This window comes from Eubalaena glacialis, chromosome X, assembly GCF_028564815.1.
Source record: "Eubalaena glacialis isolate mEubGla1 chromosome X, mEubGla1.1.hap2.+ XY, whole genome shotgun sequence".
Classification (NCBI taxonomy): Eukaryota; Metazoa; Chordata; class Mammalia; order Artiodactyla; family Balaenidae; genus Eubalaena; species Eubalaena glacialis.
Window position 1 is genome coordinate 117,874,682 of NC_083736.1, and position 27,313 is coordinate 117,901,994.

The 27,313-nt window shown below is 42.1% G+C and overlaps 1 protein-coding gene across 1 annotated transcript in view; it reads right to left on the minus strand.

Annotated features, from left to right (window-relative positions):
• The window catches only part of ZDHHC9 (zinc finger DHHC-type palmitoyltransferase 9), a 30,405-nt gene extending 3,507 nt beyond the window's left edge, over positions 1-26,898 (minus strand). The window contains exons 1-8 of the mRNA XM_061178749.1: positions 26,663-26,898; positions 16,514-16,674; positions 10,792-10,950; positions 6,004-6,141; positions 5,016-5,064; positions 4,141-4,243; positions 2,626-2,729; positions 2,125-2,221 (exon numbers count right to left, since the gene is read on the minus strand). Of these exons, the coding sequence (XP_061034732.1) occupies positions 2,125-2,221; positions 2,626-2,729; positions 4,141-4,243; positions 5,016-5,064; positions 6,004-6,141; positions 10,792-10,950; positions 16,514-16,674; positions 26,663-26,829 (978 nt within the window). The 5' untranslated portion in view covers positions 26,830-26,898. The remainder of the gene's footprint in view (positions 1-2,124; positions 2,222-2,625; positions 2,730-4,140; positions 4,244-5,015; positions 5,065-6,003; positions 6,142-10,791; positions 10,951-16,513; positions 16,675-26,662) is intronic.
• Between the last annotated feature and the right edge of the window lie 415 nt (positions 26,899-27,313).

The following is a 27,313-nucleotide window of genomic DNA, read 5'->3' on the forward strand; positions in this document are numbered from 1 at the left end:
GCACCACAACTACTGAGCTCGTGTGCCACAACTGCTGAAGCCCGTGCGCCTAGAGCCCATGCTCTGCAACAAGAGAAGCCACCACAGTGAGAAGCCCACGCATCGCAACGGAGAGTAGCCCCTGCTCACCACAACTAGAGAAAGCCCATGCACAGCAATGAAGACCCAATGCAGCCAAAAATAAATTTAAAAAAAAATTAATTAAAAAAAAGAAAGAATTTGAACCCTCTACCTCACACAATATATAAAACTTAACTCAAAATGGATCAAAGACCTAAATGTAAGAGGTAAAACTCTAAAACTCTTAGAAGAAAATAGGATAAATCTTCATGCCCTTGGATTAGGCAATGATTTCTTAGATCTGACAACAAAAGCACAAGCAACAACAACAAAATAGGCAAATTAGACTACATCAAAATTGAAATCTTTTTTTTTATTTTGGCCGCGCCACGCAGCATGTGGGAACTTAGCTCCCCAACCAGGGACCGAACCCGTGCCCCCTGCAGTGGAAGCTCAGAGTCTTAACCACTGGACCACCAGGGAAGTCCCAAAATTGAAATCTTTTGTGCTCGAAAGGATACCATCAAGAAAGTGAAAACACAATATACAGAATGGGAGAATATTTGCAAATCATTTCTCTGATAAGGGACTTACATACAGAATTAAGAACTCTTACAACTCAACAATAAAAAAGCCCAAACAACCCAATTTAAAAATTGACAAAGGATCTGAATAGACACTTCTCCAAAGAAGATACAGAAATGGCCAATAAAATCATGAAAAGATGCTCGACATCATTATTCATCAGGGAGATGCAAATCAAGATTACAGTGAGATACGACTTCACACACACTAGGATGGATGGCTAGAATCAAACTGGTGGATGATAATAACAAGTGTTGCCCAGGATATGGAGAAATTGGAACCCTCATATGTGACTGGTGGGGATGAAAAATGGTACAGCCACTTTGGAAAACAGTACAGCAGTTCCTCAAAAGGTTAAACATAAAGTTACTATATGACCCAGCAATTTCAATTCCATGTACATAATAGCCAAGAGAAATGAAAACATATGTCTATGTAAAAACTTGCATACACATGTTCATTACAGCATTATTCATAATAACCAAAAGGTGGAAACAACCTAAATGTCTATCAATTGATAAATGGATAAATAAAATGTAGTCTATCTATATAACAGAATATTATTCAGCCATATAAAGGAAAGAAGTACTGCTACATGCTACAACATAGATGAACCTTGAAAATACAAGGCTAAATGAAAGAAGCCAGTCACAAAAGACCACATATAATATGATTCTATCTATATGAAATGTACGGAAGAAGCCTACAGCAAAAGAAAGTAGATTAATAGTTCCCTAGGGATGGGGCTGAGGGAACTGGGGGGAAAGGGAGAGTGACTGCTAATGGGTACAGGGGTTTTTTTGAGGGGGCAATGAAAATGTTTTAAAATGGATTGTTGTGATGATAGCACAATTCTGTGAACATATTACAAACCAGTGAATCCTACATTTTAAACAGGTATTTTATGGTATCTGAATTATATCTCAACAGAGCTATTACAAAAAAAAGAAAGTTCAACTAATAACTTTTTAGGAACATACTTTGTTAAAGCATATGTGATCAGTATAGCTGGGAGAGTTTCCACATCTGCATATTCCAGTGAGGAAGCCCCCTTCTACCAAGGTAACCACACCACTAACTCCAACCCACCCCCCTGACCCCTGTCATTGCTCCTATAGCATTTTATGCTTCCCTCATCAAGGCACTTTTCACTACACGGACTAATAACCTGTTTTCTCTCGTCCCCACTAGACAATGAGCTCCATAAGAGCAGACGCATCGTGTGACTTGTTCACTGGTGTATCCCTAGCACCTAGCACATTGGCTGGCACAGAATGTTGAAGAAATGACTAGATCTTAATCTATGTCAAGGGCACAAAGATCTTAAGGCAATGTCAGGGCAGAAGCAGAGACAGGGAAGCTGGAGTGATTGGACACAAAATTGCCTAATTATATCTCTAAGGTGTAAATTTAGTCTACATCCTCTATCCCCGACTCAGTCTTAAAGTCTAAAAGCCTTAAAAAGTCAGGAACACTTACTGGGCTCTGAGGCAAGAGGCTGGTACTGGCCTCTTGAGTACTGGGAGGTCGACTTCCACTTTCCTCCAGTGGCAAAATACCCCTTCGATCCAGCACACTGAAGGAGACAGGAGAGTTAACAAAGCACTTTGCATCCCCCTCTCCATCCACCCACCCCACTGAATCTTCCTGTGTGTGCTGGAAAATATAAACCTGCCCTTTGGCAGTCTAGTCTGATCCTAGCACACATCTCCTACCTTCCATTCACTTTTTCTTCCAAAAACCAGGGAATACCACATTAACAAGGGAACAAATAGATAAAATAAGAATGAAAGGTTATCCCTTCAAAACAACCAGCCCATGGCCTATGGTCCATGCAGATACGGCACCAAGGGACAATCCCTGGGAAGACCTCTTTTGACACGAAGAGGCCATGTTCAGAAGAATGCATCAGACCAGGTGCCAGGATCAGGTCAAACTGCTTGTCCCAAGAGTTCCAGGATCTTCTAGTCCTCTGAGTACCTGGGGGGCAAAGGGCCACACAGCACTTCACAGCAGTTCTTCACAATATTGCCATGGCTATAGGGGTTCTGGACACGATTCTTCCCTGTCCATGAGCCTTTGATCTGCAAGATAAAAGCCAAGGCTTACATTAAACATTATGTTGAAGAAATACATGCAGCACAGGAAGATGAAAAAAGTTCTGGAGATGGATGGTGGTGATGGTTGCACAACAATGTGAATGTACTAATGCCACTGAATTGTAAACTTAAAAAATGGTTTAAGATGGTACATTTTAAGGACTTCCCTGGTGGTCCAGTGCTTAAGAATCCACCTGCCACTGCAGGGGACACGGGTTCGATCCCTGGTCCGGGAAGATCCCACATGCCGCGGAGCAACTAAGCCCCTGCGCCACAGCTACTGAGCCCGCGCCTAGAGCCCATGCTCCGCAACAAGAGAAGCCACCACAATGAGAAGCCCACGCACTGCAACGAAGAGCAGCCCCCGCTCACCGCAACTAGAGAAAGCCCGTGCGCAGCAACAAAGACCCAGCGCAGCCAAAAAAAAAAAAAAAAGATGGTGCATTTTATGTGTCTTTTACCACAACAGAAAAAAAAAAAAAAGAAATACATGCATAGCCACGGAAAAATATTCACAATAGAGTAAAAAAGCAGATACCTGAGCGTTATTATTTCCATTTAAAAATACATAATATATTCACATAAACAAACATGGGAACAAGTCTAGACAAGTCTAGAAGACTACAGATCATACCATTAACAATGGTGATGCCTAGGAGGTAAAATTACAGGGACTTATTTGCTATTTTTTGCTCATCTGTATTTCCTGATTTTCTACAATGAATATGGATTAATCAGTAACTTTTTGTTTTTAATTCATTAATTTATTTATTTTAGGCTATGTTGGGTCTTCGTTGCTGCGCGTGGGCTTTCTCTAGCTGCGGCGAGCGGGGGCCAGTCTGTCGCAGTGCGCGGGCTTCCCATTGCAGTGGCTTCTCTTGTTGCGGAGTATGGGCTCTAGGCGCGCGGGCTTCAGTAGGTGCGGCACGCAGGCTCAGTTGTTGTGGCGCACGGGCTTCGTTGCTCCGCGGCATGTGGGATCTTCCCAGACCAGGGCTCGAACCGGTGTCCCCTGCATTGGCAGGCGGATTCTTAACCACTGCGCCACCAGGGAAGTCCCAATTGGTAACTTTTTAAAAGCAAGGACTTATTCAATGCAACTGTCCCTCTCCATTCCAAACCCAGAGGTACCAGTTAGCTTTTAAGGACCTATGAACAGCTAAAGACCTTGTGCTCATCCAACCATTCAATCTCTTCTTCCTAATTCCCTACAGGCATTCAGCTCCAAACAAAGCAGTCTGCTTTTTCTTCTACACACCTGGTTTAACAATCTCCCACACCTGGCTTCTGCCTGCCTCAACCTCCCAGGCCCTGGAGACTCAGTTCTCCAGCAGGTAATTAGAGAATAGGCTTTTGGTAGAAGCACATGTAATGAGGAGAGGAAAAGTTGACTCACATCTTCATTGGTTGTCTGGTTGAGAGCCACAAGGAAAGTGTGGAATCCAGTCAGTCCCACGACGGACCAGAGTGTGAAGAAGCAAATGAGTACTTCTAGAACAGTGAGCTGTTGTTAAGGAATGTTGAAGAAGCCACACCAGGGGATTTGATGCCGCAGCCCATACTCATGACACCAGTCACACCATCTTTACCCCTTGGAACATATATCACAAATATATATCCATACATAACAACGGGTGAATTCTAAACTTGCTGGCTATATCCCTCATGAAAGGTAAAGGACGCCTGTTTATTCACTACAAGTAGCTCTCTAACAGATCTAGTCTATTTAGGTGTTTGTCTGTTTATTCATCATTGGCTCTTCGAAGGGGACATTTAGGAGGGGTCCAAAGCTAAACAATGTTGGCCATCACTGCCAATGGAAAACACATCCAAAAATAAACTTTATAGACGAAAAAATTGGTGGGAAAGAAACCAGAATGTGATTTCTAGAAATCCCATCTGAATCTCCTTTTCAGAAATGTAACTGCTGTACAAAATAAGCCTTAGCTGTAACAGGAAGGTGGGACTTCTAGTAAGTGACGCAAGAGGTCTATTGAGAGCAAAGTATAGCCCACTAGAGAAGGCAGGGCTGAGCCTGGGATCAGAAGGACTTGGGAGGGAGGCAGTGGAGACAAAGGTGAAGGAAAGAACTCCCTTTAAGCCCTGGCCATCCTCCATTCTAGTCACTACCACTAAGGCTACATTTAAAAATTTTAGACGTTGGCACTGTCTGATGTCTGAAAAATGAGATGGTGGAGAACTGCAGACAGAAAGCATGCTGAAAAGTAGTTTAAGAGGGCTTCACAGGGACATCCTGCCAGGGGAGGATATGTTCCAGGAGTTTCTTTCAATGTCTCCAGGAAGCCAATTTTCAAGGATTCTGTGAAATTGGGAGGAGGAGTAGAGAGAAAGATTAGCAACTTTAGTAAAAAATACACACATACCCTAGTGCCTACTCACTTTCTTCCCTCCCTACCCCTTGTTACAAGCTGGCAAGAGATAAGCCCTCTTTCAGGCAAGGGACTCACACCTCCAAGCTGGTACTCTCTTGACTAAAGGGTTCACCTTCTCAATACAGGACCCAACACTGGACTAGAGAGTCGGCCACAAACCAAGCATCTGGCTCCCCTCCCTTTTCCCTAGCCTCCAGCTATGGCCATGGAGGGGGATATTCATTCATAGATGAAAGAAATCAGAAATATCCAAGAAAAATCCTCTCTCTTCATCAATCCATATCTCTTCACTGTTCAAAATCCAGCTCAGGACTCATCTCTCCCCAGGAAGCTGCCTTGATTAAGACCACTCCTTTAACTCCGCATCCCATCTGCCCTTGGGCTGTTTTATGTGTGTGTATGTGTGCACGTGGACACACACACACACACAGGTGTATATTTTCTATCTTCCAAAGTAGACCATGAGCCACTAAAAGACATTTCTCTGGTATAACCCCTTCTACCACCTGACACAAGGGCAGGTCTTATGAGGCAAAAGAGGTGACACATACAGCCAAAAATACATCCCCAACCTTTGGGATCACCTCAGAAATGCCCAGTACTCTAGGTACAGACCAGTAATTATGGTGCTGGTCTCCAGCAGAGGGCCACTGAGAAGGCCAGCACACTCGGTAAATCCTAACTGATGTGAGCTGAGGTTTGGAGCTCTGTTCAGGAGCAGATAGTAGTGCTCACTTCTAACTGGTCCTAAGGTGCCTTCGCAATGGTAAAGTCCCACCAGGATACGGAACCACTCCCCTAAGCTGTCCTCAAGCCTTCTCCCACCACCCACCCCTCCAGCAACATACACTGCCCTGTATACTCACTGAGGGCCACGTAGACGATGTTGAAGGCAAAGACATAGATCGTGAGGAGGGACAGAGAAAGGATGAAGAGGTAGAAGTAGCGGTAGTTCCTCTTTCCAACACAATTCCCCACCCAGGGGCAGTGATGGTCGAAGCGCTCTGTGGGAGAAAGAGAGAGTCCAGTGCCAAAACCTCCAAAACTAAGCACAACCCTGCCATCCACTTAATACCTAAGTCCAAGACCCCTAGGATCGCTGCCTATTTCAACTGTAAAAAACACTGGTTTTGTATACACTGATGTGTATAAAATGGATGACTAATAAGAACCTGCTGTATAAAAAAAGAAATAAAATAAAATTCAAATAAATAAATAAATAAAACCAAAAAAAAAACTATTTCCTTCCAAAATAAATTTAAAAAAACACAAACAACACTGGTTTTTATTTTTCACTTTTTCACAATGTTTTCACAGCCATCTCATTTGATCCCCACAATCATCCTGGAAGTTGGGCAAAAGAAGATATTCTTTTCTCCATTTTACAGATGAGAAAACTGAGACACTGAGGGGTTAAGTGATCTGTCTCACTGTCAGTTAACAGCAGAGACCTTGCTTTTCCAAAGAAAAGTCTTAGTAAGTGTGTCTACTAAGCGCAGGAAGAATAAATAGGTGTAAATAGTCAAGGAAATTTTGGAAAATGAGTAGTGTGGTTTTTCTTAAACTCCAGTTAGTAAAAAATTATAAACCTACATACCTGAAATGGTGTGGCATAGCTCAATGGAATGGAAATCACCCAGAAACAGAATATATAAAAATTTACTGTCTGAGAATGGTAGTGCTTCAAAACCAGTAGAGAAAGGAAGTATCATTCCATCAACAACTCAGAGACAATTGGTTACTTGACTGAAAATAAGGTTAGATCTTTTTCCCTCACACTATTTACCAAAATTAATTCCAGATGAATTAAAGAGTTAAATGTAAAAACAAAGTGAAACCTTAAAATAAGCATAAAGAATAGGTGAACATTTGTCTCCTGTATGGAGAAGGACTTTCTAAGCATAAAAGTAATGGAAGAAAACCACAGATGACAAAGAAAAATAGATTTGATTCCATACACTTTAAAAAATATTTCATATATGTTAAAAATACTATAAAGAAAATTAAAGAGGAAAAAAACACCGAGAAAGTATGTGAATTTTGTAACTTAGTCTATAAAAAGTCATTACAAATCAATAACAAAATACAAATACTCCTTCAAAAATAGTCAAAAAGCAAAACAGTTAATAAATACCATATAAACATATATTTAAACGTTTTCAGATTCACTAACTCATCGCAATACTAATACAACAATAAGACAGTTTTCTGCCTGTCAAAATAAGAATATAAAAAATAATATTCAGTGCTAGTGAGAACACGGTAAAATGTACACTCTAATATACTGTTTGTGGAAGTACAAATTGAGAGAACCTTTCTGGAAAGCAATTTGCCCGTATGTATCAAGAGCCTTAATAATGCTCACACCCCTTCGGCAGAATAAATCCATTTTTAATAATTTCTCATAAGGAAATAGAGATGTGCACAGAAATTTAAGTTCAATACTTTTTTATTAAATTTTTTAATGTGGTAAAATATATAAAACATACAATTTGCCATTTTAACCAATTTTAAGTGTAAAATTCACTGGCATTAATTACATTCACAATGTTGTACAACCATCACAACTACCTATTTCCAAAAATTTTCATCACCCCCAAACCACTGCTTGGATTGTCTCCATCTTTTGGCTATCGTGAACAGTGCTGATGTGAACACTGATGTACAAGTATGTTTGAGTTCCTGTTTTCAATTCTTTTTTGGTATTGTTATGGACAGAATTGTGTCCCCCCTAAAATTCATATGTTGAAGCCCTAACCCCAGTGTGACTGTATTTGCAGACAGGACCTCTAAGGAGGTAACTAAAGTTAAATGAGGTCATATGGGTGGGGCCCTAATCCAATACAACTGGTATCCTTATAAGAAGAAAAGGAAGAGATACCAGAAGTGCGCGAGCACAGAGAAAAGGCCATATGAGGACACGGCAAGAAGGTGGCCACCTGCAAGCCTCACCAGAAATCAACCCAGTCGGCACTGTGATTTTGGACTTCTAACCTCCAGCACTATGAGAAATTAAATTTCTGTTATTTAAGCTACTCAGTCTGTGGTATTTTGTTGGCAGCCCAAGCACACTGGGTAATACAGGTATTACCCAAGAGTGGAATTGCTGGGTCATATAATTCTATGTTAACTTTCTGAAGAACTGCCAAAATGCTCTCCACAGCAGCTGCACCATTTTACATTCCCACCAGCAATGTATGAAGGTTCCAATTTCGCCACATCCTTAAATTTAATAATTTTTTTTAATTTAATAATTTTGATTGCAGTTTTATAATAATGAATAAAACAGGATCATGAATAATATCTACTGATAGGAGACCACCTAAATAAACTAGAATATAGCCATATGATGGATTATGCAGTCATTAAAATAATATATTCAAAAAACATTTATTAAAGATGTAGAAAAATGCTCAGGATATAATGGTAAGTGACAAAGGCAGGACTAAAAACTCTAGTATGATCCAATTTCACAAACAAGAGAAAGACTAGAAGGAAATACAGCAAAATGGAGAGTGAGTTTGGGATTAAGTTTTATTAATACCTGTACTTCCCATATTTTCTACAATGAACATGTATTATTTTAATGAATGAAAAAAGCACAAAGAATAAAATACATCATTTTTAAGGCACAGTGAGCTGTGTACCAGTCAAAAAACAAGGCTGTAAAAACAGGTGCATCTCCTAGTTAAAGGGCTGTATCTTTTCATAAAAGGGAAGGAAGATAGCCTTACTTTAAGCAAACCTGCCATATAAAAAACACTGAAAAATGCAGATTTATACAGATATATTCAATATTTTTACCATCAATATATTATAAATCACACTTTTTTCTGATAATATTGATACAAGTAATACATGCTCATTGTAGAAAACTTGAAAATAATTTTTTTCTAATGAAGGAAACAAAATCCCTTATTACCCCACAACCTATAGATAATAGACAATAAGCATTCTAGAGTACTTCCTTGCATAATTCTTTATACATACTTATATTTTTTTAAATGTGTAACTGAGATCACACTATAAATGTAGCCTATCTTCTATTTTTTAATTTATTTTAGCTTTTTTATTTAATTTAGCTTTCTGGTATGAGCTTTACCCATAGAAGTCCACTGTATGTTATGTCCCACAATTTATTTGACCATTTATCTACTGGTGGACAGTTAGTTTCTTTCCAATTTTTCATTACTATAATAATCTGGAGGTAAATATGTCCATACCTAAATCTTTACCACATCCCTAATTATTTTCTTGGGATAGATGCCTAGAAGGCAAGTCACTGGCATCAAAGGGTTATACATGTTTTAAGGTTTTCATGAATTTTATTAGGTTGCCTTCCAAAAAGTTTGTTCCAATTTACACTCCTACCAGTGTAGGACTAAGTGTTATCAGGTTTTCCTTGCTAAATTTCTAGGTTTAAAAAGATCTTGTTTTAATTTTTATTTCTTTGCTTTTTAGTAGAGATGAACCTTTTTTTCATGTTAACTAAGTAATTGCATTTCCTGTTTTATCTGCTGTCCATATTTCTACTGAAATGTTATTGCTTCTTTTTTAAAAAATCAATTTGCATGAGTTCTTTATGTTTAAGAATATTAATAAGGAGAGGGAATACTTTTTGAAAACCTTCACATCACACTTTCTTGAAATATCAAGTTTCCTGGCTCATTTAAAATGAGTTTCAATTTATAAAAATCCTATCTACATATAGCTTTTACCATATAAAGTAAGATATATCTTCCCAACCTTAACCTAAAAAGAATTGGCTAATGAGAGGAAAGCAATGTACTCAGGCATGCTCCATGGCATATATAAAGAATGCTGGAAGTATGCCTATTGATAATATAAGGAATTGCACATATCTGCCTATCAACAGACATAATTACTGCCTGTTTTTGATCTTTCCCAGGGCTCAGCATACACTAGGCAGTGATTACAACTAAGTCACATATATGCAGATAGAAGCACAGACCTCTGTATTATGCACACATACACCCCCCACCCTTGCAGCAGAAGCAGAGAAAGAACAAATGAGGGTTTTGGAATCAGAGCTGTTCCAGCTTCATCTCATACTAATTTAATTATATGAACCTAACAAAGGTGCTTCATCTATTTCTTCATCTGTAAAATGGGGATAATACCTATCTTATGGGGTTCTTATGAGTCTTAAATGAGAGAAAGGGAAAGCACTTAGCAAGTGCCTAGTATATATTAGGAATTCAATAAATGCTAGCAATTTTTTTCTTCCTGGGAATACCACTTCTCATTTAGCCCTTCCTTCCCCGATGCTGCCCTCCAGTGGACTAGGATTCTCCTCCCCCTACGTAAGGTGGGTTCCACTTGAAACAGATCCAGTAGAAGAAAATCTAGATTTGAAAAACAGGTAAAGTTTATTTCTTTATTTACCAAAGAGGTTGTTTTTTTTTTCTTAAACTAGAGGATATTTAAATTATGATTTGATCTACAGAAGTACAGTAGATTTACAATTGTTCGGAAGCTTGTTTCCCATCTAAAGTTTCTTAACTAAAAATCTAGCTTGTTTCCTATCTAAATCTATCTTCCCACCCCCACTGATTTTTCCTGAGAAAAATCACCCTGACCCTCTTCTTCAACTCAGCCTTTCCCCCAGGCAACGTCTCTTTGGTTTTACTCACCCACACAGTTGTCACAGATGCTGCAATGAGAGGCCCGGGGAGGCCGGAAGATCTTGCATGTATAACAGTATTTCAGCTTCACAATCTGGTTGTTTATCTGGAAATTCTTGATACGAGGGGGTGGTCGCTGGCCTTGGGGTACTGCACCATTGGTAGCTTCTGTAGATCAGTAAAGACAGTTAACACCACTGCTAGCCATTATTTGAGACCAAAAGTCTTACCACCTCTCCAAGAGCAATGGGAGTAATCAAACGTTCCCTAGGCCCACTGTCACCCCCAGGCTGGCATTTCCAGACTAGACTCTCAACATCACAGAGTATCCTCCCCAAATTCCACTGAGTGCCATGCAATTATTTTGTGCACATGTAAAAAAGTGTTTCTTCAAGCTTTTTGGCTGATTACAAAGAAAAACATTCATAAAAGAAGAAATAAAAATGGCTAAAAAACATATGAAATGAAAACATACAACTTTACTGATAATCAAAGAAATAAAAATTAACATAAAGATACCATTTCCACCTTCTATATTAACAAGTATTAAAAAGAAGAACCTAGGGGCAGGACAGGAATAAAGACGCAGACGTAGAGAATGGACTTGAGGACATGGGGAGGGGGAAGGGTAAGCTGGGACGAAGTGAGAGAGTGGCATGGACATATATACACTACCAAATGTAAAATAGATAGCTAGTGGGAAGCAGCCGCATAGCACGGGGAGATCAGCTCGGTGCTTTGTGACCACCTAGAGGGGTGGGATAGGGAGGATGGGAGGGAGACGCAAGAGGAAGGAGATATGGGGATAGATGTATATGTGTAGCTGATTCACTTTGTTATAAAGCAGAAACTAACACATCATTGTAAAGCAATTATACTCCAATAAAGATGTTAAAAAAAAAAAAGAATAAAAATACCCAGTGTTGGCAAGGATGGGGAGAAGGTATTTTTATACATTACCAGTAAGCAATATGGCAGTGACTACCAAAATTTTAAATGTGTATACTTTTTTAAAAAATTAATTAATTTATTTATTTTTGGCTGAATTGGGTCTTCGTTGCTGCGCACGGGCTTTCTCTAGTGGCGGCAAGCGGAGCCCACTCTTCGTTGCAGTGTGTGGGCTTCTCATTGCAGTGGCCTCTCTTGTTGCGGCGCATGGGCTCTAGGTGCGCAGGTTTCGGTGGTTGTGGCACATGGGCTCAGTAGTTGTGGCTCACGGGCTCTAGAGCGCAGGCTCAGTAGTTGTGGCACACGGGCTTAGGTGCTCCGCGGCATGTGGGATCTTCCCAGACCAGGGCTCGAACCCGTGTCCCCTGCACTGGCAGGCAGATCCTCAACCACTGCGCCACCAGGGAAGCCCCTAAATGTGTATACTTTTGACCCATCCATTCTACTTCTAGGAACTTGTCAAAATTACAAAGAGATGTACAAAAGATGGTAACACAGGATATTTGTCACAGAAGTCACTTTTAATAGTGAAAGACTGAAAATAACCTCAATATCATAATAGGAGGTTGGTTAAGTACATTATGATACATGCATGGGATGGAATATTATGCAGCCATTTCAAATGATGTACACATTTTAAATGATGACAGGAAAATATTCACAACATACTGAAAAATGAAAATGTACGCTAAAAAGAAGCATGTATAAAGGATTTTACCTTGCAAAAGTAAAATATATGCATGAAAAAAGACTGGTAATATTTAGAATCAGAAAAACAATTATTTAAAAATAAGAGTAATACATGCTTATTGTAAAAAATTTGGAAACAACAGAAAATATGAATAGAAGACAAAAAAATCACTGATGGTCTCTCAACTCAGGGATATTTATGCATTTTGGTATATTTCCTTCTACTCTTTTTTTTTTAAATAAATTTTTACTTATTTATTTATTTATTTTTGGCTGCATTGGGTCTTCGTTGCTGCACGCGGGCTTTCTCTAGTTGCGGTGAGCGGGGGCTACTCTTCGTTGCGGTGCGTGGGCTGCTCATTGCAGTGGCCTCTCTTGTTGCAGAGCACGGGCTCTAGTCGCGTGGGCTTCAGTAGTTGTGGCTCGCGGGCTCTAGAGCGCAGGCTCAGTAGTTGTGGCGTACGGGCTTTGTTGCTCCACGGCATGTAGGATCTTCCCGGACCAGGGCTCGAACCCGTGTCCCCTGCATTGGCACGCGGATTCTTAACCCCTGTGCCATCAGGGAAGTCCCTTTCCTTCTACTCTTAACAAATAAATAAACATTCATGATTTTTTAAATTTGAGATTATATTTTAGATACAATTTTATACCCTGTATTTTTCACTTAACGTTATACAGTAAGCATTTTTCCATGGTTGTTAATTTTTTTCCGGAAAACATCATTATTGGCAATACAATGTTCTATCATATGCATGTACTGTAATTTATTTAACCAATTCATGTTATTGGGCATTTAAGTTGCCTCTAGTATTTTGCTATTTAAATGATGCTGCATGCAAACACTTAAAACATTACAGACAAAGCTTAAGTCCCCTTTGATCTCCACCCTAATCCCAATCCCCTCCTCCCTTCCTCAAGAATATGTTCATGTGTTAAAATTAATTTCTAAAACATAAAGAAAAAAAGAAAAGCATGTTGAAGTCTGAGCAGTAATATATGAAGTTGCTGGCATTAAAATAGCTAGGAAAAAGAAAAAATGATGCATTAAAAATCCTTCTACAAGTATTTGTGTAAACCTCTGATTATTTCCTTTAGCTAATCCTGAGAGAAGTGAAATTACTGGCTCAAAGGGTATGAACCCTTAAAGCCCATATCACTTATTGCGAAACTGCTTCCCAGACAGATTGTATCAATTTGCACACCCGCCCATCTGCAGCATATGAGAGTGCCTGTCTCATTGCACTCTTGCTGTGCAGGATAATTCTAAAAACAGAATATTTTTTCAATTCACTTTGATTTTAAAAATATCTGCCATATGGAACTTTTTTCCTTTTTTTGCAGAGTGGGGTGGATGCTGTGAAATCAAACAATAACAGTGTGACACAAGTCTTAAAAGAATGGGGATAGCTATTCATTAGAGGATGATATAAGTACCAGCATGCCACCCTAACATTCCTCTGCATGTGCTTTACATGAGGGCACCTGGGAGAGAGTTCAAGGCTCTCCCTCCCCATGAGGCACGCTATGATGCAAGGGAACCAACCACATGTCTTCTTCTATCCCCCACCCAGCCCCTACCCACAGCATACCCAGTACAGGGCTGAATGTAAGTTGACAAAAACTTGCTAACATAAACATACGTATGAACTCAAGAACGCACTCTACTATTGAGAGAAACATGCTAAATGCAGAGGTAACAACCTGACAGCTCAAGCCTGGGCCCTGGGCCCAGCAATCTGGCAAAACAGAGCTAACCTTGCTAACAGCCTGCTGTGAGAGGCAAGATCAAGTCAAGGCACTGCATTGACCTTCAGTTTCTCTATACGTGATGGAAAGAGGACGACAAAAGACTAACCCAGAGAGAGAAAAGACTACACTCACAACTGTCCCTTCCTATCTTGCTCCTAACTAGTCCAGGTCTCCCCCAACTCCAGCTGCGCCAACACACCTCGCCTCTGTTTCCTTCCCACAATTCCCACCCTCTCCCCACCCCTAAGTAGTCTGAGCTCAGATGTGCACAAATCTATGTCCCCTTACCGCAACTAAAACAGGCTGAAATTTTTCAAAAAGAAATCCACTAAGAAGCTAAATAAACACAGCTAAATAAACAAAAGAAATACAAAAGCTGGAAGCCTTCAAAGCAACCTAAAAAAGTATCAAATCAAAACGTTGTACACCTTAAACTTACACAATGTCATATGCCAATTATATCTCAATAAAACTGTGGGGAAAAAAAAGAAACCAACTAGAACTGGGAGAAAATACAGAAAGATGTACTATCTTCTTGGGGATAATTATACATAATAATTATACAAATGTAAATTCTCTCAAAAATAATATATAAATATAATACCTATTAGAACCCCAATGTGTTTGTGTCTTTTTAATTCAATAAAATATTAAAATCCCAACAAACAAACAAACAACAACAACAACAAAGCACCTGAAAGAACTAAAGGCTAACCACAGATTGGTGCTCCACTGGTACAGCTTTTCGTCTTACAAGTCCTGGGTCCCTTTCTTCTACTGTATGTGGCTTGGATGCTGACTCTAGCTACTTGGGTACCAGATTTGAGAACAATTTAGGTAGGCACCACCGTTGGATCTGGTGGGCTCCCAGTCCCTCCTAGAACTGGCATCAGAGCCTTCTTTCCCAGTGTGAGCTCCAGGAGTCTCCCAGGAGTGTGAGCTCCCAGGAGTCTCCCAGGAGCGCCCCTCCTCGAGTCCTGGGATGTTCTGCTTCAATTCATGAAGGCACCCTGGCTCCTGGTTAGTGTAGCTCTTCATTTCTGTCCCAAAGAGCCCTACCCTGAGCTGCAGACTGTACTGTGATTAGCCTGTAACCACTTCCTTTACGATTCCTAGAATTCCCAATGGTTCCTGTCCCCTCTCATCTTGTGTGTTCCCCTACAGCAGGAATTCTTGGTTAGAAACCCACTCATGTGCTTCAAAAGATCTATGAATCCCTGAAATTATATCCAAAATTGTATGTATGTGATGCATATAGGAATATTTTTATGAAGAGGTTTATAGTTTTCATCAAGAAAATCAAATGAGGGACTTCCCTGGTGGTCCAGTGGTCAAGGACCCACCTTCCAATGAAGGGGACACGAGTTTGATCCCTGGTTGGGGAACTAAGATCCCACATCTGTGGAGCAACTAAGCCCGCGTGCTGCAACTACTGAGCCCACGCGCTCTGGAGCCCGTGTGCCACACTACAGAGCCCACACGCTTTGGAGCCTGCACGCCACAACTAGAGAGCCCTTGTGCCGCAACTACTGAGCCTGTGCACTCTGCAGCCCACACGCCACAACTAGAGAGAAACCTGCGAGCCACAACTAGAAAGAAGCCCACGCACTGCAACGAAAGATCCCGCGTGCTGCACCTAAGACCCGATGCAGCCAAAAATATAAATAAATAAATAAATAAATAATTTTGAAAAAAATCAAATGAGTTGGGCTTCCCTGGTGGCACAGTGGTTAAGAATCCGTCTGCCAATGCAGGGGACATGGGTTCGAGCCCTGGTCCAGGAAGATCCCACATGCCGCGGAGCAACTAAGTCTGTGCGCCACAACTACTGAGCCTGCACTCTAGAGCCCGTGAGCCACAACTACTGAGCCCACGTGCCACAACTACTGAAGCCCATGCGCCTAGAGCCTGTGCTCCGCAACAAGAGAAGCCACGGCAATGAGAAGCCCGTGCACCACAACGAAGTGTAGCCCCCGCTCACCACAACTAGAGAAAGCCTGAGTGCAGCAACGAAGACCCAACGCAGCCAAAAGAAATAAATTAATTAAATAAATACCAAAAAAAAATCAAATGAGTTGACGACCCCCAAAAAGTTTTTTAAAAAATCCTCTTGGGAACAGTGCAGCAGGACCTTGGTAAGAAATCCCTCTTAAAATGCAACCCAGAACAGGGAAGAATGAAGTTCACGTTCTTCACAGGGTGGTGGTAATGATCTCAGATTCAGGATCTCAGAGGGAAAAGGCTAGAAGTGATTATTAGTCTGCAACTACAATTATGATTCCATTCCCTTACTAATCAAAGCCACCCACTGTACAATATCTTGCCAGCTGGTTAGAAAACTCACCTATCTCCATTTCTATGAAAGCTGCTTCATCTGGTAGGGCCCGAGGGATCACTCCAGGATCACTGAAGCTGGTCCTCAACAGCGTAGCCATGGAGAAAAGGAAGAGCATGGCAGCAAACACAGGGATGGCAGGAGACAGCTGGACAGCCAGGTAGCGGCATCTGAAGAAAGCAAGCAATTGAACATCTAGTTATTCCTACCCTATATTGACCTGGAATTGTTACCAGTATGTCAATCTGATCTCCACAACAAAATTATAGTACCTCAAGGGCAGGGACCATATTTTTTACTTCTCTCGAATTACTGAAAAGTCCTAACATTTGGTTCTGCACATACTAGGCGCTCAACAAATACTTCATTGATTGATGCCACCTATAACATACAGAAGATAGCCTAAGGAACCTCCGCTACCCTCAAGCCCAGTCCCTCCCATCAGCCTGCTGGGGGTCACATTTCCTCTGTACCTCAGCAAAGGCTCATACCTGTTCAGGTCAGGGACCCAACTGAACCTGGATTGTAAGCACCATAGGTTGCTCTCACTCTGGGAATGTCTAGAGCTTTTCATACCCACTCATCTGGCATTAGGCCTGAGCTCAAGGAGGGGGAAGAAAAGATGAGGACCAGTCATGAAGCAGAGTCCCAGGGTCAGATAGACGGTATGTCCAGCGTGCTTGAAGGCCAGTGAAGAGCTTCAGGGCTGCTGACTGACTCTGCAACATCCACTCACTCCTCTTCCTTCCTCAAAGAGCTGAGCCAGTAGGTGACTAGTGACCATAAGCAAGGGAATAAGAAAACTGTATCTCCTTAGCACCCCTTCTCAACATCATGTTTGTTCCCCTCTTTCCATAATTCACCTGGAAGGCCATTCCTCTTTCTCTCTGGATATCCCAGCTCTACTCGTCTTTCAGATCCAAAGCCATCAATGCCGTCACTGTCATCATCGCAGCCACAATTTATTGAGCACACACCATATGCACTAAGCTCTTTAGGCGCATTACAGCATCCACTTCTCACACTACATCTATAATAGCTGAAGAATCTGGGATTTAGCGAGGTCTTGGCTCTTCCAAAGGCCTATCCTAAACTGCACTGTTTTTCACTATGTTGACCTCAACTCCCCCAACTGAACTTCATAAGAGCAAGAACCTTGTCTTTTAGAAGTGGGAATGCCTGGGTTTGAATTCTGGCTCTACCAGCTCCTAGTTGGGTAATTGAGTTAACTTCAGTCTCCTTATCTGTGAAATGAGGATGATAATGACAGTATTTCATAGGGTGGTTGTGTGGTTCAAATGCATGAATAGAAATAAAGTGCTTCGAACTGCCCTTGACACATAGTAAACGCTAAGTAAATGTCAGCTATTACCATTATCATCACGGTTGTCTATCTCCCAGAGCCTAATACAAGTATGAGAACAAAGAGGCTATCAACAAATACTTGTCGAGTTGAACTGAGTATCAAACCAAATAAATGGGAATACGTGATGAGAGTTACCACTGACCTATTTTTACTCTCCTCCTCCTGAGGCATATTTCCTCCTTCAACATAGACATCTTCTCTGGAGGCAGACTATAAGTGGATGAGCAAGGACTAGAGGCAGAGTGAGGAAAGTAAGCTAAGGAAAAAGGCTTATCTCATCTGCACAGGGACTAAGCAAGCTGCTGTTCACTCAGAGTAAACGTTTAACCCTGGGTTGTACCTTCGCTGCAGGTTTGGAACAATCCCCATGAGATCCTCCCCCTGCCTCCGTGCCACACACACGACTGCATGGGGAGTGCAAACCAACTTACTGAGCAGTTTGCCATGAAGGTGAACATACGGAGTGAACTTGCAAAATGATTTCTGTGGCTTTTTGTTTGCTTGCCTGCTCGTTTGTTTTTTAATAAAATCCTTGGTCTTAGCTTGCTTTTGTAAGATTTTCTTCCTTCTCCTAAAAGCCAAGGGTAGGATCTGGCTGAGTTCAGGGTAATGAAGGTCCTTGCATATCACTAGCTTGTGGATTACCCTCTTTTTCCACTGTTCCCCTTCACTGGTACAGATAATTAAGAAGTGAATTCAGAAAAGTCACCTCCACTTATCAGGGACCCAAAGGGACACAGGAGAATCACGAGGCTCCGTTTCACAAACAAGCCAAATGAAATTACCAAGCTGACAGAAAACAGCCATCTTCCTCGTCACTGCCCATCTCTCAAATCACTCTTGAAAACAAAGAAGTGACGTCTCCAGGATTCAAACTGCCCTGGGTGTATAGTCTCCAACGAAAACCCTTAGAAAAATCAGAGCCATCTGATTTGCCACCTAAGGGAGTTTAAACTGTTTTATTAGAGGGAAAAGATACAGAGAAGGTAGAACACACACACACACACACACACACACCCCCCACACACACATACTAATGTCGCCCCCATGCACAGAAGGACCAAGCTTAACTAAGTCCCATTTCAACACCTGCTTGTTGACCGGACAAAGGACAACTTGGATTTCAATTACACTACGCCATTAAGGATAAAGATCTCTGTAATCTCCACACAGACTATCATCTGCACCTGCTAAAACAATCCACTCTGTATGTCAACAAGTACACAACAGGCCCATTGTATTGTTCTCCAGAGACAAGGATACTGGCAGCCAGTTGTCACTAGTGAGTGGGTGTGGCTGGCAAGGCAGATGTGGGACCAGCAGGCCTTTCTACCCCGAATAAGAGGAAATAAGAGAGCCAGCGGCTAAGACCACTGTGAACTACAACCCATCTGTCTGTCTTTAATACCCACTTAGGTCAGTCCCATAATTGCAGTAAGCTAGAGATCTGTCTTGTATAGGAATAAGCTATGTGAAGATTTGGGGGTAATTCCCAGTATCGACCTCAAAAGTCAGGAGTATCCTCAAGCATCACTAATTTGTCCTAGTGAAACACTGGATCTGTCATCCACAAATATAAGCTGTTCTTGAAACCCCGTAGTACTTTCCATCTATATCGATACGAATAATGATATCCATACACTTCTTGACACAGAACTCTCCTTTGTCTTCAGAGTACCAGGGGGTTAGAAGTTGCTTTTCTCCCTTGTGAATCTTATAAATGCAACCATGTGCCCACTAAGTCTTCATTTCTGCCACCTGAAGAGACATCATCATTTTAAGCCATCCTCTACCAACCTCTTGATTGGCCTCAGGCTTCCGTAGCTGGACTAGACGACAGGACTCCCACATGTCTCATGGGCCACATGGTGGTACTGACCAGCAGTAACCAGCAGTGCCAGGCTGAGCTGGTGTGTCATGTCCCATCCCCCATCCCTAGCACACTAGCGTTCACTGGAGGGACAATGCTAATGACACAGACTTCAATTCACACGAAAAAACTCAAAAGAGATTCATGAGGGGAGCTGGTAAGAAACCAGACAGATTCCATGGCAGGGCTGCCTCACAGACTGGCAGGGTGGACTAGTGTTCTGTACTCTGCTTCTAAGTCTCCCTAATAGCTTTCTGGCTGTGTTTTTTGTTGTTGTCCTTTTATCAATGCAATCAATCAGCCAACAAGTATTTATGGGTCTAACAAATGAAGAACAAGAGAAACGGGAGTTAATTTTGTTGAGGAAAACATAACTAACATATGAAACAGCTAAATAAGATAAGACCAATAATCAAGTGTTCACATGGTGAGTCAGACTCTAAGGACTGTAAGTGGTCAGAGAAGAGCTCTCTTGGGAAGCTGATGGCTGCTTGAAACTGCTCCCAGAGCAGCCATTAAGGTTGGCTTTAAGGAAGAGCTGTGCTTGGAACAGCAGGAATGGCCCAAGGGTTAGAGCCCCATAATGGCCCTTGATCCCAGATAACAGAAATAAGCCTTAGCTATAAGTCCTCCCTGATACGGACGGCTGTCTGTCCTTTTACATATGACCTACCTCTAGAGCACAGTAAACATGTACAACCACCCATAAGACCGGTTCAACATTCTTCTGATGACACTCAGAGTCTGCTACGAGGGAAAAAGTTTCCTTGGACACTAAAAACATAATTTAATATCAGCCTCCAGATTTACTGCTATGTGAAGGTCAAAGGAAAATGCACAACCCTGTTTTGCTCCAGGAGCAATGGGGAAAATTAACCAAACAGGGACCTTTTCAATTGTGAGGCAATGAGCCATCCTCTCACTGAGGAAGGCCAAAATCTCTATCCAGGCGAACCTGCTAAGTAGTTGCCAAATTTCAGTTATAATAAATTTCACATTTCAATTATAACAAATATAACAAATTTCAATTATAATATCCTCCTGATCAAGAACTTAGAACAATTCCCTGCTGCCTATTATATTAAGCCCCCAACTCCTCAGGCCAGTATTCCGAGGCCCTCCTTTAACTGGCCTTATCTAATCATTATCATAAGGTTCTTGCCTCCTCCTTGCTCCATTCCAGACACATCTCCCTCATTACCCTGAATTCACTAGCCTCTTGTTATTGCAAGAGGCATAAGATGCCTTTTTTTGTTCTTAAACACAATACCACTTCTGGCATCTCTGAGGAGGAAGATTTAGGACTCCTCTCCCTCAATAAACATCTCAACTGATATAGGCATGCTAGGGACATCCCTGTTCTTCGTGCTCACTTTTCCTAAAATAGACGATCACTATACTCAATTAAGACTCATTCTCAAAAGATGGGAGACGCATTCAGTGGAGACTGACAGTGTGAAACTCATTACCACAAAAGGTAGTAGAGGCTGAAAATATACAGATGAATTCTGAATGACAGAACCGTAAAGAATTGTTAACGGAAAGCACACTGTTCAGGAGACATGACCCAATCCTTCTCCAGGGGACATGCTTTATCAGGAAGTTGAGTTTAGCTAAGTACTGTTAACAGATTGATGCCTTTCTAAAACTGTCTTTGGTTGGCCAAGTCACAGACAGAATCTTGGGCGGGATAAGCACAAGACTGAACCTCCATAGAGCAGCTCTCCAGAGAATACTCTCTTGGTTAGAGATCATGATAAAGTCACTTTTTCCTCTTCCTAATCTCACCTAAGGAATTCAGGAGCTGGACCTTGTCACTATAGGCACAGATATTCTGCCATGTCAGAGTCTGGCTTTGGTCTGCCTAGCCCTGTGTCTCCTCAAACCTGCTAAGTTTGTTATCAGACTGCCTCTTCTCTTGCTCCTGTCCATGGGGACATGGTGTCCCTCTCATCACCATCACCCACAGAGTAACATGGTAGGGAGCACACACTGCTTAAGTTTTCTCCGAGCTGTCCTCACCCTGGCAGCAGGGACTAGGAGCAGCGACGGCAGTGATAATCTCTTGTAACACACAAAGCTTACTTGCTAAGTTCACACTTACACATGGGCTCCCTTGTCCCTGCAAGGCTACCAGAATGCCATGCTGGAACGCTGTCAGTTTTCCACAAAGATGCCTTCGTTTTCTAGGAGCATGGGCTAGGGAGGCCAAAATAACCTGGAGTCCACTAAGGTAACACAAACACTAGCTAGCAAGACCCCAGAATATGCCGGTCCAGCATTCGGCACTATGCACATCTTCAGTAATCTGCACGTCTTCAGGATTCCGTATTCAAAAAGTAACAATGAGATGAAAAGTAGTGTCATATAAAGGCACTGGCTGGCCGATCGATCTTGATGAAATAACCCCATTTCTGTAGACTTGGTTTCGTCACCTGCAAAAGGATGGGGATAGTCTCCAAGGCCCCCTCCGGCTCTATCACTCTATGATTCTGTGAGTCAAGACTGTTACATTTTAAGTGCATCCAGAATGTATCAATTCAGCAACATTTATTCATCACCTACTCTACGAAAGGCCTGGCAGGGGGCACTGTGGGGGCCACACAGACACAGAAGATGGTCCCTGACATTGAAAGAGCTCAAAGTGTAATCACCACAGAATTCAGAAATATAAAAAATGTCATATAATTACGTATTAAATGACTGGTATGTACAATTAGTCCTGAGAATGCAGAAATTACTAGAAAAATTTCATGAAGGAAGGAAGACTCAAGAAGGGACTTGAAAAAGAGGTAGAATATGAATAGGCTAGAAGTGGGACAATTACTAAGCAGTGCTACAAAACTTTTTTCAGTTCATCCAATTCAATGACTCCTCTGTACATCAGGAGCACCCAGGAGGGTCAGTCCAACAGGGTTTGATAGTGCCTTTGATACGGTTTCCTCTGGATACAGCACAGTGAGGCATAAGCACCGATCATAGCAGCAAACTACTTCTACTTCAGGGGTCAAGAGTCACACAATCATTCTTGCCACAAGAGAAGTCTCAGGACCTTGACCCCACTAGTGATCTGGTCACAACGTTAAAAGAGACAGCTAGGAAGCCACTTCCAGAACACAGTGCACTTGGTCCTTTCCCCAAGCTTTATGAGGAAGTTGAATTTGACTAAATACCACAATAGCCTTTCAGTAGCTGGACAGCTCACAGGTTGTGTCATTCTGCTATAGTGTCCTGACACTCCCGGCCAAGCTGTTTGCTATGTGTTCATCACACAAGCTGGACAGGGTTTGGGCAGAAAGGACTGAGAACGGTTCATGTGCTCAAAGCTCACACTTCCTAAATACCTCATCCTAAGAATACATTAGGAAGTTCTTTTTTTTTTTTTTTTTTTTTTTTTTTACTAAAGTATTTTTTTGAAGTATAGTTGATTTACAATGTTGTGTTAATTTCTGGTGTACAGCAAACTGGTTCAGTTATATATACATTCTTTTTTTTATATTCATTTCCATTATGGTTTATCATAAGATACTGAATATAGTTCTCTGTGCTGTACAGTAGGACCTTGTTGTTTATCCATTCTATATATACAAGCTTACATCTGCTCACCCAAATCTCCCACTCCATCCCTTCCCCACCCCACCCCACCCCCGCCGGCAACCACAAGTCTCTTCTCTATGTCCCTGAGTCTGTTTCTGTTTCGTAGATAGGTTCATTTGTGTCACATTTTAGAGTCCATATATAAGTGATATCATATGGTATTCATCTTTCTCTTTCTGACTTACTTCACTTAGTATGATAATCTCTACTTGCAAGGAAATTCTTTTTTTGAAGCACTGTACAATTTACACTCTGCTTCAAAATTCAAAGACATTTACTATAGATACAATTACATTTAAAATACAGCTACCTACTAGTAATCTTCTATCCCCTCCTTTTCTGTGTGTGTATTTGAATTTTCCAGACAGACACAAGAGTTATATAGAATTTCAGACTCTAAGAGTTGCAAGAGGCCTAGTGATAATCTAGCCCAATTTCCCATCCTGGGCAGGAATCCACTCTGTGACAGCAGCCCTGAGAGATGGCTACCCAGCTTCTTTGGAAACACTTCTCTAACAATACAGAGCTAACTCGCTCCTGGATGGACCATCTTTTTTCATTTTACGTATTCAACCTACTGTCTGTCCACTGAAAATTACAGGTCCCTCCTTTGAGAAATCTAAACGTGTAAAGGCAAAATCCAAAAATAAAAAGATGTCCACTGGCACTACTAACACTGCATGTTTTTCATCAAGGGGCGCCCACACGCCTGACCAGATTTCTCAAGCCATCTGGCTGACCCAGGGCTGTGCCATGGGTGGTTATAAATCACCTCGCACTCGTTCCTATGCACCTGCTGCAAGCAGGACGCTGTTACTAAAATGCAGGTCCAGATGTGCCTCAAGATCTGAACTTTCTTCCTCAAGGCCAAAATGCAGCAGCCAGGGGATGTATAGTCTACGCTCCTAGACAATTTAAAGATGAAAAGAGACAGCCCTTTGTCACTGGTGGTTCAGACACCCTCAACTGCCTGAAGGCAGGGGGCTAGATCAGCTGATTTCTTGAGGTCCCCCTAAGTTCTCATACTAGCGAAGGAGCCCATATTCTGCCCCCAAACCCTATCCATCACCACGTGGTCGGTAGTAAATTATAGACCCCAAAGAAAAAGGTCGACCAGAAAGAAACTTCATTCTTCAGAGGCATGCTGGTGTCCTCTGTACAGCCTGTCATTGGTTAGGCTCAAGGCAGCCGCCACCTAGAGTGCCTGTGTGTCTGCATATGACAGACAGATGCATGCACGTTCACAAACACAGATTCTACCATTCTCAGTAAAAACAGGATTCATTGCCAGGATCCTCTCCCCTTTGGTCAGATGTAGACTTCCCCATTCCACTGCTCAGCTAACACGTTTACTTCCTTCTTCCCTCCGGCCTTCTTACTTCCCCCCCCAGCCCTACTCTCAAAAATATTTACTCTACCCCACAGACAGCTGGAACCCAGGGCAGTTTACAAACAACCTCACCCTTCATATCTGAGGGCAAAGCGCAAGAAATAACTTGGGGGAAAAAGTCATCTTGGTAGAAAACCCAACCTGCCTCTGTCAAACAGTAACTTGGCTAATTACAAGCTTCATCCCACAGGCAGTTTTCTTCAGAGGCCTTCAGGGCCGAAGTGGAACAGATCCATATCAGACTCTGTCTGGCTCCCAGATGCAAAAAGGGCCAAATGCCAGTAGCTCCAAATTTCAAGTTCCCTTGGCCAGCAAAACCAGAGGTTTCCTGGGCCCAGAATTACCAGCTCACTCAGGGTCTAGAAACAAATCTCATCTCTGTTTTGAATGGTTCCAACCACAACAATTTAACCCTGGGCGGGGCAGGGAGGGTGGCAAAAAGAGCTAGTGATTCAACAGAGGAAGGAGTGAGAATGATAGAAAGCAGAGTTCATCTCTGCACTTCCAAAAAGAAGCAAGGCAGGAATAAAGCAAAGAAAACTTGGAGAAGGGTGAGGAGTGGGGAAACATTTTTTTTAATGTTATGCATATGCCTGCCCACCTGCACACGCTCACTTGTACCACACACAGGTACACACACACACACACTCAGCCATGAAACTCAGACTGGAAAGCAGCTAAGAAGCCAACATCAAAGTGTCTGACTTTGCCAAATACTTTACAAAGTTAGCAGCAATAGCAGCAACAGAAGTGCCTTTGACAAAGAGGTCCTCTGACCTTACTTTCCTAGCCCTGTTATAAACTACGTCCCCCTCCTTCCTCTGCTGTTACTCAAGCCAGCTGCAACCATCAAAAAGTCCGGTAAAGCAGCCCGAAAAAAAATCACTCTTGATGCATTGGGTAAGCCTGAAGCCCTTATAGAAGAAAGACAAAAATGAGCCCCAAGAGACCAGAGCTCATTTTAATTACCCAGGATGTCTGGCCAAGAAGCCCCGTCCTCCGTCCCATGGCCACACCCCCTCATGGGAGCTCCATTTCCAGGTCACCGGAGCACAGGAACTGTAGCAGGCTCATACTAGGTGTGGTTCACAGTTCACAAACACACCTCTTGGCTCCTCAAGGCCTTCTTCATAATACTGTAATCCCAAACCGATTAGCATTACTCCCATCCCTAGAGTGTACAGCATTCTCAGCATACCCAGGAGTCATGCCACAGTACCCTAGAATCCAACTGGCCACTTCCCTCGAGCAGTGACCTACACAGACTTCAAACAGTGGCTCTAGTACTAGCTATTACATCACAGAAAAAATAACTCCAAGGCTGGTATCAGGCACACACAGAATAGAGAGTTGTTTATGTTGAGCGATTTTGAGTGAAAGAAAGAGCAACTCACATTTAATAAGCACATATGTGCCACACACACAGCTAGATTGTGGCACAGCTGAGGCTGGAACCAATCTGCAGGTTCCCAATTCAGTTGGCTTTTCAATTTAACAGCTAGCTGAGAGCTGAGCCCTAAGGAAATAGGACCCAGAATAACAGAATAAGTGAGTATTACGGGGTGGAGTTATGACCATGGGGAGTGCCCCTAGGCTCGGGAGGGGTAGGGAAGAGGCAGTCTGTCACTAAGCACCTAAGGAGACCACTGAAAAGGGGAGGTGAGTAATAAAGACAAACTCTTTTATTTCCCAAGTGTTCCTGGGGTGGCCCCAAATCAGTGCTATAAAATTGGTATCAAAGGTCTTGGTCTTTTTAGGAGGCACATACTCTGCTATAAGCTCAAAGCAATGAATTCAGTTGGCATGATCTATAGACATTGCCCAAGAGGACAATGACAGCCATCCAAGGACTAGCCACAAACTCTCCAGAGAGAAGGTTCTTCCCCTGGACCCAAGGTAACCATAATCAGGCAACTCTACTCAATGGAAACTCACTCGAAGGCGAAGAAGAGTGTACACGTCCCCAGGATGAGGAAGAGGGTCAAATAGAAGATGCCCTTTTGCCGGGCCATCATCACGCGGCCATCACAACAGAAGGTGTTCCTGCCTGGGAGTTTCTCCCATTTCCGTGTCACCTTCTTTCTCACCACCATCACAGACATGATTGGAATTCCTGGTCCAAAATGGGTTTTGTGATTACAAGAGGGAAGAAACAAAAGCTGAGCCCAGCTTTGAAATCACGTTGCCTGCTATTGCTGCCGCTGCGTCAAACATCATCAGAAGTCCAATTTCTAGCCCTAAGAAAAAGCACAAAAAAAAAAAAAAATGAGACAGGAACAAGAAAATGCAGTTCAATCTTCCTTTCCCAGAGGCAGAAAGATGAGCACCACTTGAAGGGATGGGGGTGAAGAAATGGGAGAGTTTATTTCCAATCTGTTTTTGTCCCCTAAAAGAAGAAAAGGTTAAAGGGTCTCAAAAAGAGAAGGGGGCTAGCATATCTTCTTAAATATACCTCTTTACTTCCAATATAATACTGATGATGTGATTATCATAGAACCTTGGAACTAGAAGGGATTTTGTAGTTGATAGGCCCAATTACTTTGTTTTGGAAATGAGTAAAGTGAAGACCGAAGAGGGGAGATAACT